This window comes from Lepeophtheirus salmonis, chromosome 1 (genome assembly GCF_016086655.4).
Source record: "Lepeophtheirus salmonis chromosome 1, UVic_Lsal_1.4, whole genome shotgun sequence".
NCBI classification, from domain to species: domain Eukaryota; kingdom Metazoa; phylum Arthropoda; class Copepoda; order Siphonostomatoida; family Caligidae; genus Lepeophtheirus; species Lepeophtheirus salmonis.
Genome location: NC_052131.2, coordinates 732,653 through 749,770, shown reverse-complemented (window position 1 = coordinate 749,770; position 17,118 = coordinate 732,653). Strand labels below are relative to the sequence as shown.

Here is a 17,118-nt window from a genome sequence, read left to right as displayed (position 1 = left end):
CTCCATGAGAACCCATGCAAGGGGTCTTGGGGCTTCACGCCAAACTGTCCAGAGAGCTATCGAAAAAAGTGGATAGAAAGGGCTTTGTGAGGGTGGATATGCCACTTTTGGCACCAGTAATAAAATAAACCCGGGTTTCTCCGTTACAAGACTCTGTTGAGTTGTTTTGAACTCTTTTTTTGAAACTTCCGGGTTCCCTCCAGCCCTGGTGTCAACACCCTTGACTACTCTTTTTGGGTTCATCTCGAGGAGAAGCCCTGCAGTGTCCGTCATCCAATCACTGAGACCCTCAAAGTCACAGCCAACATTGGATGCTATGGCAGAGCACTATAGCCAAAACTTCCGCCAACATTTGGAACCCATCATTGCCCCTAAGGACGGCTACATTAATGATAAAGAGAGCTAAGGCACACATCTATTTATAGTATTAATTTTGTTGAAATTCTATAATTAATAAATTGTTGAAATTCTATAATTAATAAATTGTTGAAATTCTATAATTAATAAATTGTTGAAATTTAAAGTGTTCAGATTTTAATCGACCAATCGGTAGAACGAGACTTAATCGATCATATCTTTTAAAATATAAAGGTAGCAGTTTGAACTTTATAATGTGTTACAGAGTACTTATATTTTACTAGTTTTTATCCAATAGACAAAAATTACAGCATTAATACTTGTGTACAATATATGAATATATAATTAAAATTGTGGTGGCTTCAGAAACTTTTTTAAAACACTGATTATGAACACACTTTATGTATGTTAATATGTTTGTTATATTATGTTGTTCAACGTATGTAAAAAGCCGTTTTTAAAGCATACATCAATGAAAAAGCATCATTGCTTTCATAGCGAGATACTTGTACCTACCTATAGAATTGTTTTTTTAAATAACACTTTTGTTCACTTTTGCAAAAATAATCGATCGCGCAGCAGTTGTTCTATGTTCATCTGTCTCAGTTCTTGATCCTAAATTATCCTCCCAAAAATGGAAGATATTGAACGGGAATCAAAGTACCGTCCTTTGATCTTATTTGAAAGGTATTTATGCACTAAGTAAAACTTTTTGACCATATTTATTTAGATTTTTTTTCCTTCAAAATACATTATAGTAGTTTTAAAACAAATAAATATCATCATATAAATTAATCTCAAATACATCTAGTTTAAAAACATAATTTATATATTATGTAATTAGTATAGATATTAAGTGTTTTTTTAGACTCATTAGTGGAAGGATAGTTATATAACAGCTTCTAAGTCATTTTACTTTTTGGTTCAAAAAGATGGCTAATAATTATTCACTTCTGAATTTAAACTGTTTATTTAAAAAACACAAAAAAAATAAACCCATTGAAATCGTGTACATTTTCTGTTAGAAAACACTACAAAACATAATTTTTGATAAGTTTAATACCTCTCAGGTCATAAATGGCATATTATAAGCTATTTCAATGGAGTAAAAGCGTTGTTTCACTAGTGGTGCCATTTTACAAATATTTATGGTTCCTAAATTTGTTCATTAACAATTTGAAAATAATACAACTTTTGGTTACAATTACCCGTTTTTAGGCATCTTGCATCTTCCCAAAAATGATGTAATTTTTTTTAGTTTTTTTAACAAATAAAAGAGCTATATGTGTAGGGGGGGAGGGGGAATATATTAACCCAAAAACAGCACAGTTAACACTACTATGTAAAATAGTAAAAACTTTATTTTCATGACTTTAGTTGAAATCGATATTAAAATAGAATCATCTTTAAACATAATTAATGACTACTATGTTGCCTAATTTTTTAATATGTCCGTTCATATATATATATATAAATATTAGACATGAGAGTTTGAAAGACAGATTTGACCCCCCATCATGAACTGTGACAATATTTGATTTTTTTTTTTTTTTTTTTTCAATATGAACTATGTTCATATTTCAATCTAAGTGTTCAATTAAAAAGCTATGGATTTATTCCAAAAGCTTTAAATTAGCATGTAATGATATAGCACACGCTAACTATAAATATGTGACTATATATGTTTGTAGTAATATTTTCCATTACATGGAAATATACATGGAACGCCTATTCTCTTTTCTTCTGCTTTTTTTTGACCAACTTAAGGCTACTTTTAGGTTATTTTTCTATATTAGTATAATACTTATAAAATGAAAAAGGGAATTGAATTAAAGCCATTGAGTATTGATTCTCTTAAATAATTTTGAAATTATTATTAGAGTTGTAAAAAATATGATATTAGGCGAGACTTTTTGTAGTTGCAACTTGAACAAAGTTTTTTTAATTGCCCAGCTGTTATCCTTCATTTTTTAGCTGTGTTCATGAAAGACTGATGATTTGTTGTGGGGTTATAAGTGTAATCCCTTGTTGGACTTGGAGTAGAATTGAGGATCAAAATCGGAGTCCTTGAAGGATACAAATTGGTATTTTTGTGTTTTTCCTTCGTCTCATAGCTGCTAGCAGCTAATCTAATAAAACAGTTAAGCTGCCCAAACATTATTCATATTGTCAGTTACCAAGCTATTTTTTGTATTTTTTAACCAAACTGGCACCTCATAATTTCTCCAACTCTAATTATTATTTTGATGTTATACATGTACTTATCAACAACACGGGGACTTTAAGATCATATATACCTATAAATTTATTTAGAACTTTATCAATATAATAATATCCTTAAAGCTTCAAGAGAAACAGGAGAGCAACGTCTCATGACAATTTTCAATCTCATATCAATATTTATATAGCTATTATTCGAATACATACAATATGTAATTGTATGATTAATATACAAGGTCAAAAAATGTTTGTAAATAACCTTCACTACTATTATAAATGGCAAAAGGTGGACATTAGTTTTTTGAATATTTAATATTTTATGGAGCTATGGAGAGGTTGTGTAAATGAATGTTACATACATTTATAAAGAATAATATACATATTTTATGAACTGTAATAACTGTTTTGTAACAAGTAGAATATACTTTATACATATATATAAGGTATTGGCAAAATATCAACTATGTGCTTGATTAATTCTTATTAATATAATATATTGAACATTTGATTGAATAAAAGGATTTGTTCTGTAGATGTTAATATACTTTGACGTCAACTTTATAGCCTTATAGGACTGAAAGGGTCCGCAACGTCTGAGTAACGTCAAGGGCCGCAGTTTGGGACTAACGGTAGATATTCATATTTGATTTTCTAATTGGTAGTCTTAAAAATAAAGGAAAAATGTGAAAGGTGTAATTTATAAGAACCCGTTTATTTTGTAATTTCGAATTCAATTATCCTTTGATTATAAAATTTATTGTTTTGCTATATATGTAAATACACAATTCTACAACGTTTTTATTATTAGTTTGTTTATAACCGATACAAAAGTTAACGTTTTTTTGGTGTACTTCATAATTTATAGAGCAAGACCAAACGGGGAAAAAACTATCATCCGTAAGGTAGCTTGACAGAACGTAGTCTGGAATCGCAACATATTAATTTAGCAGTCCCTATATAAGTAACATAATTTTTATATATAAAATAATGTTATCATTCAGAGAGTTGTACTATTTTCCCGCTAGACAGCGCCACTCTTTGTAGTTTTATTTACAAACGAGTGGGTATAAGAAAACAATTATTATGTTCCATTCTTCAAAATTTAGTATTTTGTAAAAAAATAACTATTTTTACACGGATAAACCGTCTTTTTATCTGTCAAAACAAACTAATAACAGAATAAAAAATTAAATTAAATTATCGAATGATAATTTAATTAGGAATTAGAAAATAAAGATTTCTTTTTTGACAAAGGGGTATGTGCTGTCCTGGCTGGTTTAACCATGAGTGGGGCCTAGGGCAGAAATACTTGTGTGGCGTCCTTTTATTTTATTTTCAAAAATGTTAATTTTATTTCAAGTCCTCTTTTTTTATGCTCTTTCTATGTTTATTTTTTTCAAATCATCTTCTTTTTTTTTAGCAAATATAGTTCAAATTATATTTAAATTTTTTTATAATCAAGTGACGGGCTGAGGCAAAGGACTCCAATATCCCTCGCACAAACCAACTCTATCTGCTTTTCTTAACACTTAGTAATATATCATTCTGTATCGTTACCTACTAAAAAGGAAATTTAAAATATATAAGAACTAATAACTTATAGCCATGGAATAAACAAGTCTCAAATTTTTCCGGCAAAAAAATACATTTTCTGTTTATAGACAACTATTGTTGTCACAATAGGACTAGTTGTCAAAAATATTATTTCACTCTGCACGTTGTTCCTTTTATAAGTATCTCAGAACCGTTCTTCCTCCAAAAAGAAAAAGATCCGAAATCGGTTTGTAGTAATTCAGAGGGTAACAAGAGGTAATTCAAACTCAACCATTCAGTTCACAACCCGAATTGGATGAATCGATATCTGAAATAAAATGTATATATTTGAATTAGTGAGGTAAGAGTTAGATGATACAGTTCGATACAATAGCGTCCCATCTCTATTAGATATATATATTTTTGATTGTCATACATGTACAATGCACATTTTAAGACATGAGGTATTTATAAGTTACTAATATTACACAGGTAATAAAAGATTTGACGTCATATTGCCATAAATGTTACATATGTACTAATATCATGATATTAAATATTGAAATGTCTTCAATTCATTTTTTAAAACAACACAAATTATCTTTCCTTTTCAGCATGACGGACTCTGATGCCGAGAAAGGAGAATCTTCAGTGAGTGGTCGAGTAGATAATAAAGCCTCAGGACTAAGTCAAAGTAATAGAGATGATTTAGGAGTTTGTCTTGTTATTATTCTTATCACAGTCCTTGCCATCATTGTCACTGTAGTTAAAATCATACTCTTTGATCGAGAAAATTACCCGGAGTTGTTCATGTCGGATGAAGAGTATGAAGAGTTCAAAAAGAGGAACCTGGCCACTCCCTCACCAATCCTTTCGTCGTCATCAATGATGCCCATTATATAATTTTAATATGTACTTCATAAACTATCTATTAAACATTAAACAGAAAAAATAGAAATCGAAAAAAAAAAATATATATATGAACAAAATCATCTTCAATTTTAAATCTTGGATCACGGATGGAAAAGCAAAAAGATTTGAGACGTGAAAATATAGGTACGTTTATATAATTTATAGTTCATTTCTTGGCACCTAACATCATAACAAAACAATTTTTTTTCCGTCACAGCTTCTTTTTCAATATATCTTTATTTATGTACCGGGTCGTCCAAAAGTTTTGAGGCTAAAATGAACGAATTAAACAATGATCAATACTTTTGTGACCATATAATTTCTAAAACAATTGTATAAATATAATTCTCGGCTTCTATGTAGGCGGTGGAAGAATGAGCTGTTGGTGATTTTGATGTAGGTATCTCACATGGCATCCAACTGCTCATTGACAGAGTCCTTTAGGGTCTAAACATTTGGGTGAGGGAGGCTGGGTGTTGTTCTTGTGACATGATAATAAACAGTAATATTAGGAATTGAAGGTAAACAAAAAATGGAGACCATGAGCTCACTGTAAAAGTGATAAAGAATCTAATATTTGCAGTATACGTCGAGTTTTATTGTCTCAAAAAACTTTTGCACACCCCGGTATATCTTTTTTTGTGTTCAATGAACAAGAAGTGATATAGGCAGTGTTTGTTTAACTCTATTTTTACAGCATCAAGGGGCCCAGAGATACATGTTGTCAATTTTATTTTTTTTAGATTAAATAATTTGTTTTATCATGCTTAAGGTGGGTCACACAATGATTGATATTTCAAAGAACTTTGCATATTATAATCTTCAAACCTCAACAACTCTTCTTGTTTAAAAACTTATGTGATTTAAAATGCTTCTTGTTTAACAAAAAAAAAAAATGGTTCATGCTTTTAAAATTGAGTTTATTACTGCATTTTCCCTCTTACAAACAATACACAGGGAAATCACAAAACCTCTTGATTTTAAAAAGGGAGAGATGAACAAGAATTGAAAATTATAATATGGAAAGTGTAAAAAAATACATAGTATATAGTATTTACACGTATTACATAAGCACACATCATAGATGCCTTTAGATACGTAAAGATTATCAAACCCCTCGTGGACGTAAAAAAAAAAAAAAGGTCTATGTTGGTAACAGCTTACAGAGATTATTATATAAGCTTGTAAATATTTTTGAGTTTTCAAAATTCGAAGGAATAATTAAATAGAACACTTACGTCTTGCAGGTTGCCAACGTATAAAAGTATAAAATATGAAACGTATGGCAATCTAAGAAAAAAATATATTGACTTCCCCATCCTTTGGCTAAATACATACATAGTTTTTCAGAGACCTTTCTTTAAACCAGTGGTTCTTAATGAAGGTACGCAAACCCCTTAGGGCACTTGGAGGCACTCTAGGGGGTACTTTATAGTTTGAAAATTATTTTATAGTAGTGTATAACTAAGAGGTGTCCGCAAGAGGTGGGCTAGAGGGGCTGTAGACCCGTCGAATTAAAGAATTTTGGTTTTTTTTACTAGAAAATTTAATGTTAATTTCAAATAAAAAAAATTAATTTAATTTTCTGTGAATAAATATTGATTTTTAAATTTTTCCTCAAAAAATTTTATATTCAAAGTTTTTTTTCTAAGAATTTACTATTGAAATTTTTTCCCAAAAAATTTTATAATTGAATTTTTTTTCCAAAAAAATTATTTTTTGTGAACAGCTGTAGATTTGAACTTTTTGAGAATAGACATGGATTTTTGAAATTTTTTTTCCAAAAAATTAAATTTTTGGTGAATAACTATAGATTTTTGAAATTAAAAAAAAATAATAATAATTCTTGTATTTATTTTATTTAAAAACAAAAAAACCCACTAATCAAGCCCCCTCCAAAATATAATCTTGCAGATGTCCCTTGTCAATGAAGCTAAAAAAAATTTCTGCTGGTAAGCGTGTATTTGCGTTAGGTAAATATTTTACATCTATGATACATCTCTAAAAAAAAAAAGTAGAGGATCCCTGTCTTAAACTAACCACTCCACCCTTTACAACTCTTCTCTGACGTCAATATTTAAAAAAGATTGTGAATGGAAAACTATGTTTCAAATAGAGCCTGTCAACACAAAAGTTAACTAGAATGATTTTTCTCAAAATTGAATTTGAATTAAATTTCTAGTCTTTGACACATAATCGTCAATTTCTATGTACAAATTATTCTCATTATCTCTTTAAGTGTGCCGAAAGTTGTACTTAAAGTATCTAAAATTGATATTCACAATAAAATAATGATAAATTGAAAATTTTATTTAAAAGGAGTCATATCGGGAATAATATAAGCCTATTAAGTCAAATAAAGGTTTTAAACTATATTTAACCTTGAAAGATATCATAAATCATGCCACAAATTTGAATATAGAGCATATAATTAGCTCAAATATATCTATAAAATATGTGGTGTATGAAGTGTTCTTCACTTTTGTTCAAGATTGTCTTTATATTGACGTACAGCATATAGTTTAATTAGCAGGAATTTTTTGGTTTTTATTTAACACTTTCAAATCCCAAAGATTTTTACATCTTTTTTCTTATAGAACTCACTCCATATTGATTTTTTTGACTGATGTAGATTATTTAGGGGTGTTGAAATTTTTATAAGCGATTAATTGGCCTTTTCTTCAAATTAATCTTTGAGATCCTAGTGGACAAAACGACTAAAAACCCAGGCTACTTTATTGATTTTTCTAAAAAAAAACATGTCATCCAAAAATATATATTCTTTCATTGAAGAAAAATAAATTAGTCCGTGGTTTATCGTAATGAACCCCACTATGTAGTCAATATTCAATAATATATATATTGATTTTGACTTCCTAGATGGACAGATAGATGAATTTTAATAATACAATTTATATTGACACCTAATTAGTGAAATTCCATCTCACCAATCAAAGCTCTAAATATATATGTTCTTAATTTCAAAAATTTGTAAAATTTTGGTTCATAAAGAAATGTATCTTGGGAATATTTTTATCTAAAAAAGCAAGAAATGTACATATATAGAATATACTTTTTTAATATGTTAAGGAAACTTTTTATGGTCATTTAAGTACTTGGTATAAACACATAGTAATACCCTTGATACATTATCACTACATAATATGTAATTGATTTATTTTCTATGGAGTTCATAAGCCACGTACAAATATTTAACCCTTTCTATACATAGAAGCCATTCCAATAAATCCTAGATAAAAATCTATGGATGCGTAAATAACCGCAATATTTTTGTACATCTCTTTTGGTTGTTGAAATGAAAAGTATCTATTAAGAAGGAAGCTAAAGGGAACACATAAATCAAGAGGCTAATTTTTTTTGTGTGGTCCACTGATAACAGTGACATTTCCTCCCCCCCCCCCCACACAATATATGGCTTTTTTAAATATAAAATAAAAATATAACCAAGAATGCAGTGGCTTAGAAAGAAATAGAGCTACAAAAACTGCGCATGATGAATTATTTTATTCCTTAAGTAAAAAATAAAAAAATTCCTGGTTCTATGAACAATCTACATTAGATTGTTCCGTTTTCGGTAAATAATTTTTGTTTCTACACCTTTTCTGCTATTTTGGACGTAGTACAAAGCCTTTTAATATGAAAAAAGTTGATTTCTGTGTCAAAATTGCCAACATTTAGATCTTTTGTAGTGTTAAAATATGTTATGAGTTAATAATTATACTTTTTTCATAGATTTTTTTGGTACTCGGTTAATCATTTAAAAATATTGTAGGCCTTTTTTTAGCTATTTAAAGAGTCTAAAATGTATCTTATGATTTTTGGTACCCTGTTTAATCAAATGTTCAACAGCTATCACTTCAACTAGGCTTAAAATAATTTTCAAGTTCCATTTGGCAAAACAGAGAATCACAAAATAATTGAGCACATTTTAGCTTTAAAACAAACTGTAGAATATTTTTAATATCTGCCTAAATATTTGCGGTTTCCTTGTTTAATCGAAGATACGAGGGCCGTTTAAAAGTCTTTGCAAAGTCCGAGAGATGATACTACTGGCGTGTATCGATGTTATGTTTAGTTAGTAGTATCTCTTGGAAGAACACACGCCGACTTTTTGCCAGATGGGTCCGTGTGTTTCTGTTTTGCATTCGTTTGAATTGAGGAATCTGCCGGAAAGATTATGGCAACTGTCCTTTGGATTCACAAGGTATAATCCTTATCGACTATCTGGAAAAGGGTAAAACTATTACAAGTGCATATTATTCATCGTAATTGGACCATTTGAAAATCGAGTAGAAAAAAAAAACGCTGCTCGGTGGGTCCCCCAAAAAAAGTCATTTTCATCACGACACTACACCAGCTCAGACCTCAGCCGTTGTGGTTGCAAAATTAATGGCAATAGGGTTCCAACTCGAGATGCCCACAGCAATAGCAATCTCACGTACCATCACTCTTACGTCATTCATCACCATATCATGGATTTTATCAATGATTCCTGGAGTAATAAGCCCAACAGGGCGTCCACAATGTTCCGCATCCCTTGTGCCCATATGGTTACTTTAAACTTTTTTGAAACCACTTATACACTGTTCTAATCGAAGGTGCCGAGTCCTTATAATGTTGATCAAGCTTCTTTTTAGTCTCCTGAATCGTTTTGTCTGTGATAAAGTAATGTTTAATTAGGACAAGAAATTCTTTTTGGTCCATTTTTTGAAAATAACTCCACTTTCTCGATTCAAACGAATGTCAAACAGAATGAGATGCTAATAACCAAACCTCGATACGCGCCATCTCTCGGAGATAGCTCGTACTTTTCAAATAACCCTCGTAATGTTCCTTAATTTTCTTCGCCAACTATCGATTCAACTACTTTCACTAAATTTACTACCTTATTTTTAATAATACAGATAGGCTGTTCATCACTGAGTACCTCATAGATCCCTTAAATAGCTTTCAAACAAGCTATACAATATTTGAAATATCTGCTTAATAATTTAAAAGTTTCCCTGTTTTATTTTCCCTTTTTTTGTTCAAAATTTACACTTTGCAACAAAACTAAGGGCTGAGAACACCGGACACCTAAAAATACATTGATTATTGTAATTTAAGTCTTTATAATGGTCAATTGTAGTAGATTTGGCCTGAAAAGTATTTTTTTAAATCACATTTTTAGAGTATAGTATCGATTCAGAGCCATATTTCGAAATGTCATCACTAAATAGTTAAAAAATAAAGGAAATAACAATTGAAAAAAAACTTTCATGTATTTGAAAGATTAAAGATTTGTTAAGTTATTTTGAATCCAATGCCTACAAAATAAGTCTAATCACACGAAGATAAAGTAAAATGAAGGATCATATCCGGAAGCTAATATTTTTGGCATATGTTTAATATTGAATAATATTTTAGTTCAAAACTAAATAATAAGCCTTATTTTATAACTTTAAAAGATTTGCTGTAAAAAAAAAGAAGCTCGATTTTGATATATTCTTACATTTTAACTTTTAATTTTCTTCTAAAATATTATACATGTAGTAATTATCTTAAATTTTTGTCTATATGGTTATTGCATTTCAAAATATGGCTCTAGATCGAAATTATACTTTAAAGCAGGATTTAAAAAAAAGGGCATTAATGACCAAAAATACTCCAGTTAAAAATTTAAATCGTCATTTTCTTATTCTATGGCTTAAATAACAATAATAAATGTTGTTTTAAGATGGTGGCCAAAAAATTCAGTTGCATAGTGCTTTCAATTAATATGGAATTAAATTTTGCTACTTTATGTTTGTCAAAACAAAGAAACTAAAAATTATTGAGCACATTTTAGGTCCCTTAAATTATTAAATATTTTTACTATTAGACCAAACATGGACTAATATATGTAAAATGTACAATTTTTAACTCATAACATCATATTTGGAAGTGTAAAAGAGGCCTAAAAATTAGTGTTTTGTTATTCTATATTTATTTAGTGTAGTCCAGTGTTAGGATCAATCCCATCATTCCTTGGGGCTGGTCTTTAAGACTGAGGTTCCTATGGACTATCAGTAAAAAAAGAAAAATTAAATTTGAGGGATGTCATCATGATATCGAACTGTATCATTTTTAGATTTGATTAGCAGGACTAAACTGGATCGGAGTGGGACTGAACTGGACGGGATTGCAGTATTCATTCAAATAAAAGGACACAACTCTATTAAAAATGATAGATTTCGAATCAAAATTTCATTTCTTTGTATTAAAATAGCAAATATAACATCAAAAATACCATAAGAGGCTTTGTCAAAAATGGGGGAAAATATTAATCCGAATACGGGACAGTCTTGTGTACATGAAGATATAAATCATTGAATTATACTATTTTAAGCCTTGATTAATACCCTCCCTTATTTCATGACATACAAATATATTTATGTTTAGACATATGTACTGAATAAAGACGTTACACAAAGAATATAAATTATGAGTGTCTTTTCTGATATTCATAATTCAATAGTTGGTTTTTTTTTTTTTTCAACATCCTACAATTTTTTTGTTTGCTGTGTATTGGTGCATTGTAATAATATATGTATTTGTGAATGTTCTAAATCATGTCTCAAAACTAGTTAGATATAATAAATCTAATCATGAAAAAGAGTATTATGAAAATGTATTCCTTGACTACACAAAAATTGTGATCATTGAAACATGATGAGTTTGTGTTACATTCTTGATTTGTTGGATATCGGATCATAATGTAGAAATAGCCATATATTTCAAATATGAAATTTTGTAGATACAAAAATTCTAAAATTAAATTCCAAATAAAAAATTTTTTGGGAAAGAAATCAATTGTTAAATTTTTCGAAGAAAAATTTCAAAAATCCAGAGCTGTTCTCAAAAAATCGAAATTCTCAAAATTTAATTTTAAATCTGAAAGTTTTTGGAAAATTATAGAATTGAACTTCAAATATAACATTTTTTTGAAAAAAAAAATGCAATTTTTAATATTTTCGGAGAAAATTTTCAAAAATCTATAACTAGTTACACACAATTAAATTTGTGGGGTTAATAATTTAAAATCAATAGCTATTCTCAAAGGAAGAAAATGTTTGGAAAAAAATTTTAAATATAAATTTTTTGTGGAAAAAATTTCAATTGTTTAAGTTTTTTGGAGAAAAATTTCTAAAATCGATAGCTATTCATAGACAATTAAATTTTGGGGAATGTTTTTTGTAAATTCAGAGCTGTTCAGAGAAAATATAATTTTTTTCGAAAAAAATTTTAAAATTAAATTTCAAATATAAATTTTTTTCGAAAGCAATTTCAATTGTTAAAGTTTTTGGATAAAAAATACTAAAACCGATAGCTATTTATAGAAAGTTATATTTTTGGGGAAATCTTTTGGAAAAAAATTTGAAATATAAATTTTTTCGTAGAAAGATTTCAAAACCCATAGTTATTCACAGACAACTATATTTTTTGAAATTTTTTTAGTAAGATTCAAAAATTGGGTTGGGGTCTACAACCCCTCTAGCCTTCCCCTGCAGACGCCTCTGCTAATGTGTTTGCATCTATTTGAACATTTGGCAAGCTGATCATCCTTGATAAATACAAATTAAGATAATGTATTAATATTTTATAGTTAATAGCATTAATCAAATTGTTAAGTAGTGATAAAAATCTCGTGTACAAAGGGCATGTTTTAAAAGAAACACTTATTACACTTTGTCTTTCATGAGAACTCGTAACTACTTTTATCAATTCATATGTGTTCTGTCCTCAAGAATTAAAAAAAAATTAAATAAGGGCTTGATAAAAAAAAATGTTGGGATGACTGATGAGTACTTTAGTCGTTAGAACGCTCACTAATAAAACAAACAAAATTCACTTTAACATACCAGCGTTTCTATAAATATATTGTGTTTATTTGGACAAGGTTTCTGTCCAAAAAAAGCTTTTTACAAAAACGCCAAAAAATGTGAGACAAACTGAATTTTTAGACATTTGGCGCTTGGGATAGAAAAAAAGAAAAGTCAAGTTTTGAAATTAGTGTATCACACTTTTAAACCAATCACTTCTTTTTATAGTCTTCTCATGTGGGAATATATATTATTTATAATTGTTCCAGGTCTCTAGAATTCCATGATTGTATGTATGTATTATACAGGGTCGTGCACTACAATTGAGCAAACTTGGACCTCATCAATATCCTCAACAAATGCATTGTGACCATTGTTTTAGATTTATTTAATATCATAGATAGTACAAGCATAAATTTTTTTAAATTTAAATATGACCTCTAGGCTTGGTACTATTGATTTTACAGTCAAATTATGGTATATATATCAGTTTTAAATATATATAAAAAAAGATTTGTATTTTTCCTGCCTTGCTTTCCAGTTTCTTCTGCGTTACACTTTTTTCAAGGAATAGACGCTTAATAAAAAAAATGCAGAATATAAAAACTGTATTAGGCCATGTAGTACCATTTGAAACCATTGGTATTACTGTCATTTTATTCCATTTAAACTCTTACATGTCAATACTTACATTTATATGAATTCATGAAGTAAAAACGATTGTTAGCATTTTATTTCATATATAAGACTTTTAACTTTTTATAAACTGTGCTAGAGTTGCTTTCAATTATCTAATCTAAATTTACACAAGCCAATTTGAAATTCTTGAATGATGAAAAATCAAATGGTATCACTCACAATGAATGAAACGAAATATAATTTTATTAGTGGAACAACCTCTTGTGTAAGGGATTAGGGGACTTTGCCGTGATGTACTCCTTATGGTATGTGGATGAGGTTTATTCCAGCTGTAGTGCACGACCCTGTACAATGGGTAGGGTAGAGGGTAGGGGCTGTGCCTTTTTAGTTTTTATGTAGCAAGCAAAATATTCCCTTAGATTTCACAACTTTTATGTAATAAATGATTGGTCTGCCCCTGTTTTAAAATCCTAACTGCCCCACTGGCAAAGACACATATCTTTGCGTGTCAATTAATACTAATTATGTTAACAAATTTATTGAATGATTGAGTGCATCTGCAAATTATTACAATTCAAATATACATAAGGGTAAATTGTATTTAATATAGATTAAGTAACACACAAACTATGTAACGGTTACGTCACAATAACTCTTTAGTACTTCCTCCTAGGATATCAAAAGTTATTCTAAGATCCTAAGATCAATCCAACTTTAGTTTTTAATTTAATTTCTTCTTTTAATTTCTCCAAAATTGTCATAAAAAAATCTATAAAATATATTTATTTGGAAGCAATTACCAAAATGGTATGTGATGTAAAAGATTTTGAATTTAAACTCTATTGTTTAATTTATTTGCAACGCTGAATGTAATCTTAAGACGGGTTACCACATTTATCATTTGTTTACACTTTGGCCGTATACTTGTATGGACAATTTATTTCTAAAAACTTTTGCACTTTATAATCTTTGAAACCTCAGCAATGTTCCCATGTAAAATTTGAAGGTTTTGTTATTGAAAATTCGTCTTGTTTGGTGGAGTGAATAAAATTTTGAAGCACGAACATTATTAATAAGTTTCCCCTCAACAAGAAAAAAATTTAAATTACAGAACCTTTTTATTTTGATAGGGAAAGTTGTGGTTTAAAGATTCTAATATGCAAAGATCTTAGAAATAAATTGCGTATACACGGATATTAAATGTGGTAACCCGTCGTTAGACTTTCAAGCCATGTTGCAATAATTTATACCCAATTTTCTTTTTTGTCGTCTTTGAGTAGATCCAATGTTTGATGAAGATGAGAATTGATCTCTAAAATATGAATACTCATTTCTTTGGTTGGAAGAGAGGATGAGGGAGGGGAGGGGGGCAAATGATTAATTGTATACATCATTTATTCATTATTTATTTACTTGGATACAACGATAATAATCTATTATTATCATCATCTATGAGACTAGGATATAATGAGGAAATTCATTGAGTCCAGAGAACAAAATAAACTGCCAACACCATTTCCGTTTTGTGTTTTCGTTTGGGAAGGAAGAAGCATGATGCAATGCCTAATGAATAGTAATGGACTCTAGTCTAAATTTTTGAGTTCGAGTTTTGAGTTTTTTGTCGAGTTGAGTCCGTGTTAGGCCAATCTATCAATTTTCGAGTTCGATTATATGTGAATTCCTTCATATACAGAAGCGAACACATATTTTTTCATAAAACATGTATTAAGATTTATTTAATTTTCATATTTTGTTTTATACATTTTCAAAACCCATTTCAGATAAGTGATGACGTCCCCCGTTGTTCATACACCGAGCTTCGGTATTTCAATACCCGGTGATTATTTTTTTTTTGTTTCATTCTTCATTGAGAAGTTTAATAGCCAAATTTAATAAACCACATTTTTAATGCTATTATTTATGGAGAATTGAACTTATATTGAAAATGTCTTAAAAATGGATTTGTCCAAAATAAATCCTGCTCCAAATAACCAATTTGGACAAACTGCACTAATTTAATATTTTTTTTAAGGCATCAAATCCATTGTCAGCAATTTTAGTAATATTATCTATGAAGTTATTTGTGTTCAAAGAATTTTACAAATTTCAAATTATGAAAAAAATTGAAAAAATCATTTTTGTATAGTTTAGAAATTATGAAAAAAATGGAAAAAATCATTTTTGTATAGTTTAGAAATTAAAAGAACAAACTGATTCTTATATATCTTACATCAGGAGCTAAACTTCAATTGGTTTTATTTTATAAATTATTCTGTCGAACCATTTTTTACAATATTTATTTTCGACGGCAAATGCACAGCTCCAACACATGATATCTACTGACTGTTTCCAAGAAAACTTTAAAATCATGCCTCAAGAATGAAAACAAGCACACCCCACGTCTACTATTATAGATTGATTACCTAGCATTACAAAAAAGAATCTAATGTTGCTAGGAATTTATACTGGAATGACCAACGTCCTCGATTCCCTGAACATGTCCTCACTTTATATCCGGTCCGAGTCGCCAGGGAACTTTTCTATAAATTCATGAAATAGGAATCCTAAATACTTGACTCTTACATGGGTTAATTTCACAAAATATTATCCCTCTTCCTAAAACCAAGAGTAGCTTTTTCAGAAATTCAAAATATGGTCACTTTGGTTATTAAAGGTCATCACAATACACTTATTATATGATTTTTTTTTATTCATACAATGTCAGTGAATCATGGTTATTATTTGAAAGAACAGCTTATGTATGACATACAGAATATAGCACTTTATAGACAATCAATTCACATAATATGTTTCGATGATGAATAAAATATGAGCCCAATATGTATCTCCTTGTGGAAAAATCTCAAAACTGAATTACTTTGTTCCTATTATTGAATCGTATACCAAATCATCAGTAAGAGAACCGAATAGGCATCTATTATTTCAATGAAAAAATGTGTGGAGACTTGTGAAGGACTCAATATTGAAGCTATGGAGTAGATTCAATATTGACCTAATAATTGGGATATTTAATTACTTTTTTTAATATATATAAGGCATTTATATAATCACTTTTTTTAATAAAAGGTCGAAATTCCGTTTCATTAATTTTTCAATTATAAAGTAATATTAATTATTCAAATATAGAAAGTTAATTTGCCCGAATATCGATAAGTTTTTCTAGGTTAACGTACGTCTATGCGTGAAGAACATAATTAACAAAATCCATGGTTTAGCAAAAGAAGTTGTCAAACTTCTACTAAAAAAGAGTGATCAATGAAATCTATCAAACTAATAAATAAAGCCAAAGGAATTTTCAAATACGTTAATCAATAATTTAAAGGGGGGGGGGAAAACGTTACTTGCAAATAGTTTAAGTATAATCAACGTTTAATTTTGTTATCTGGAACAAAATAGATAGAATAATTTTAAAGAAGACGGACTTGACTCAACCAACACAATAAAACATAGATGTTTTGAGGATCAGTAACATTTAATCGATTTCGTCTTCATTGAAGACCTCTTCAGAAAATATAATAAAACAATAATATTTTGAATTCCTAAGTTTTTTACAAAAAAATAAAAGCATTAAAAT

General features: G+C 29.0%; 1 protein-coding gene across 2 annotated transcripts in view; it reads left to right on the top strand.

The window, feature by feature from the left end:
• The window catches only part of LOC121132310 (uncharacterized), an 81,234-nt gene that overhangs the window by 26,260 nt on the left and 37,856 nt on the right, over positions 1–17,118 (top strand). The window contains exons 1-2 of one of the 2 annotated variants that reach the window (XM_040727705.1): positions 843–1,044; positions 4,725–5,166. In XM_040727705.1, coding sequence (XP_040583639.1) covers positions 5,130–5,166 — 37 coding nt within the window. In that variant the 5' untranslated portion in view covers positions 843–1,044; positions 4,725–5,129. Of the gene's footprint in view, positions 1–842; positions 1,045–4,724; positions 5,167–17,118 lie in introns of those variants that run through there. The other variant, XM_040727697.2, reaches the window with a different exon arrangement.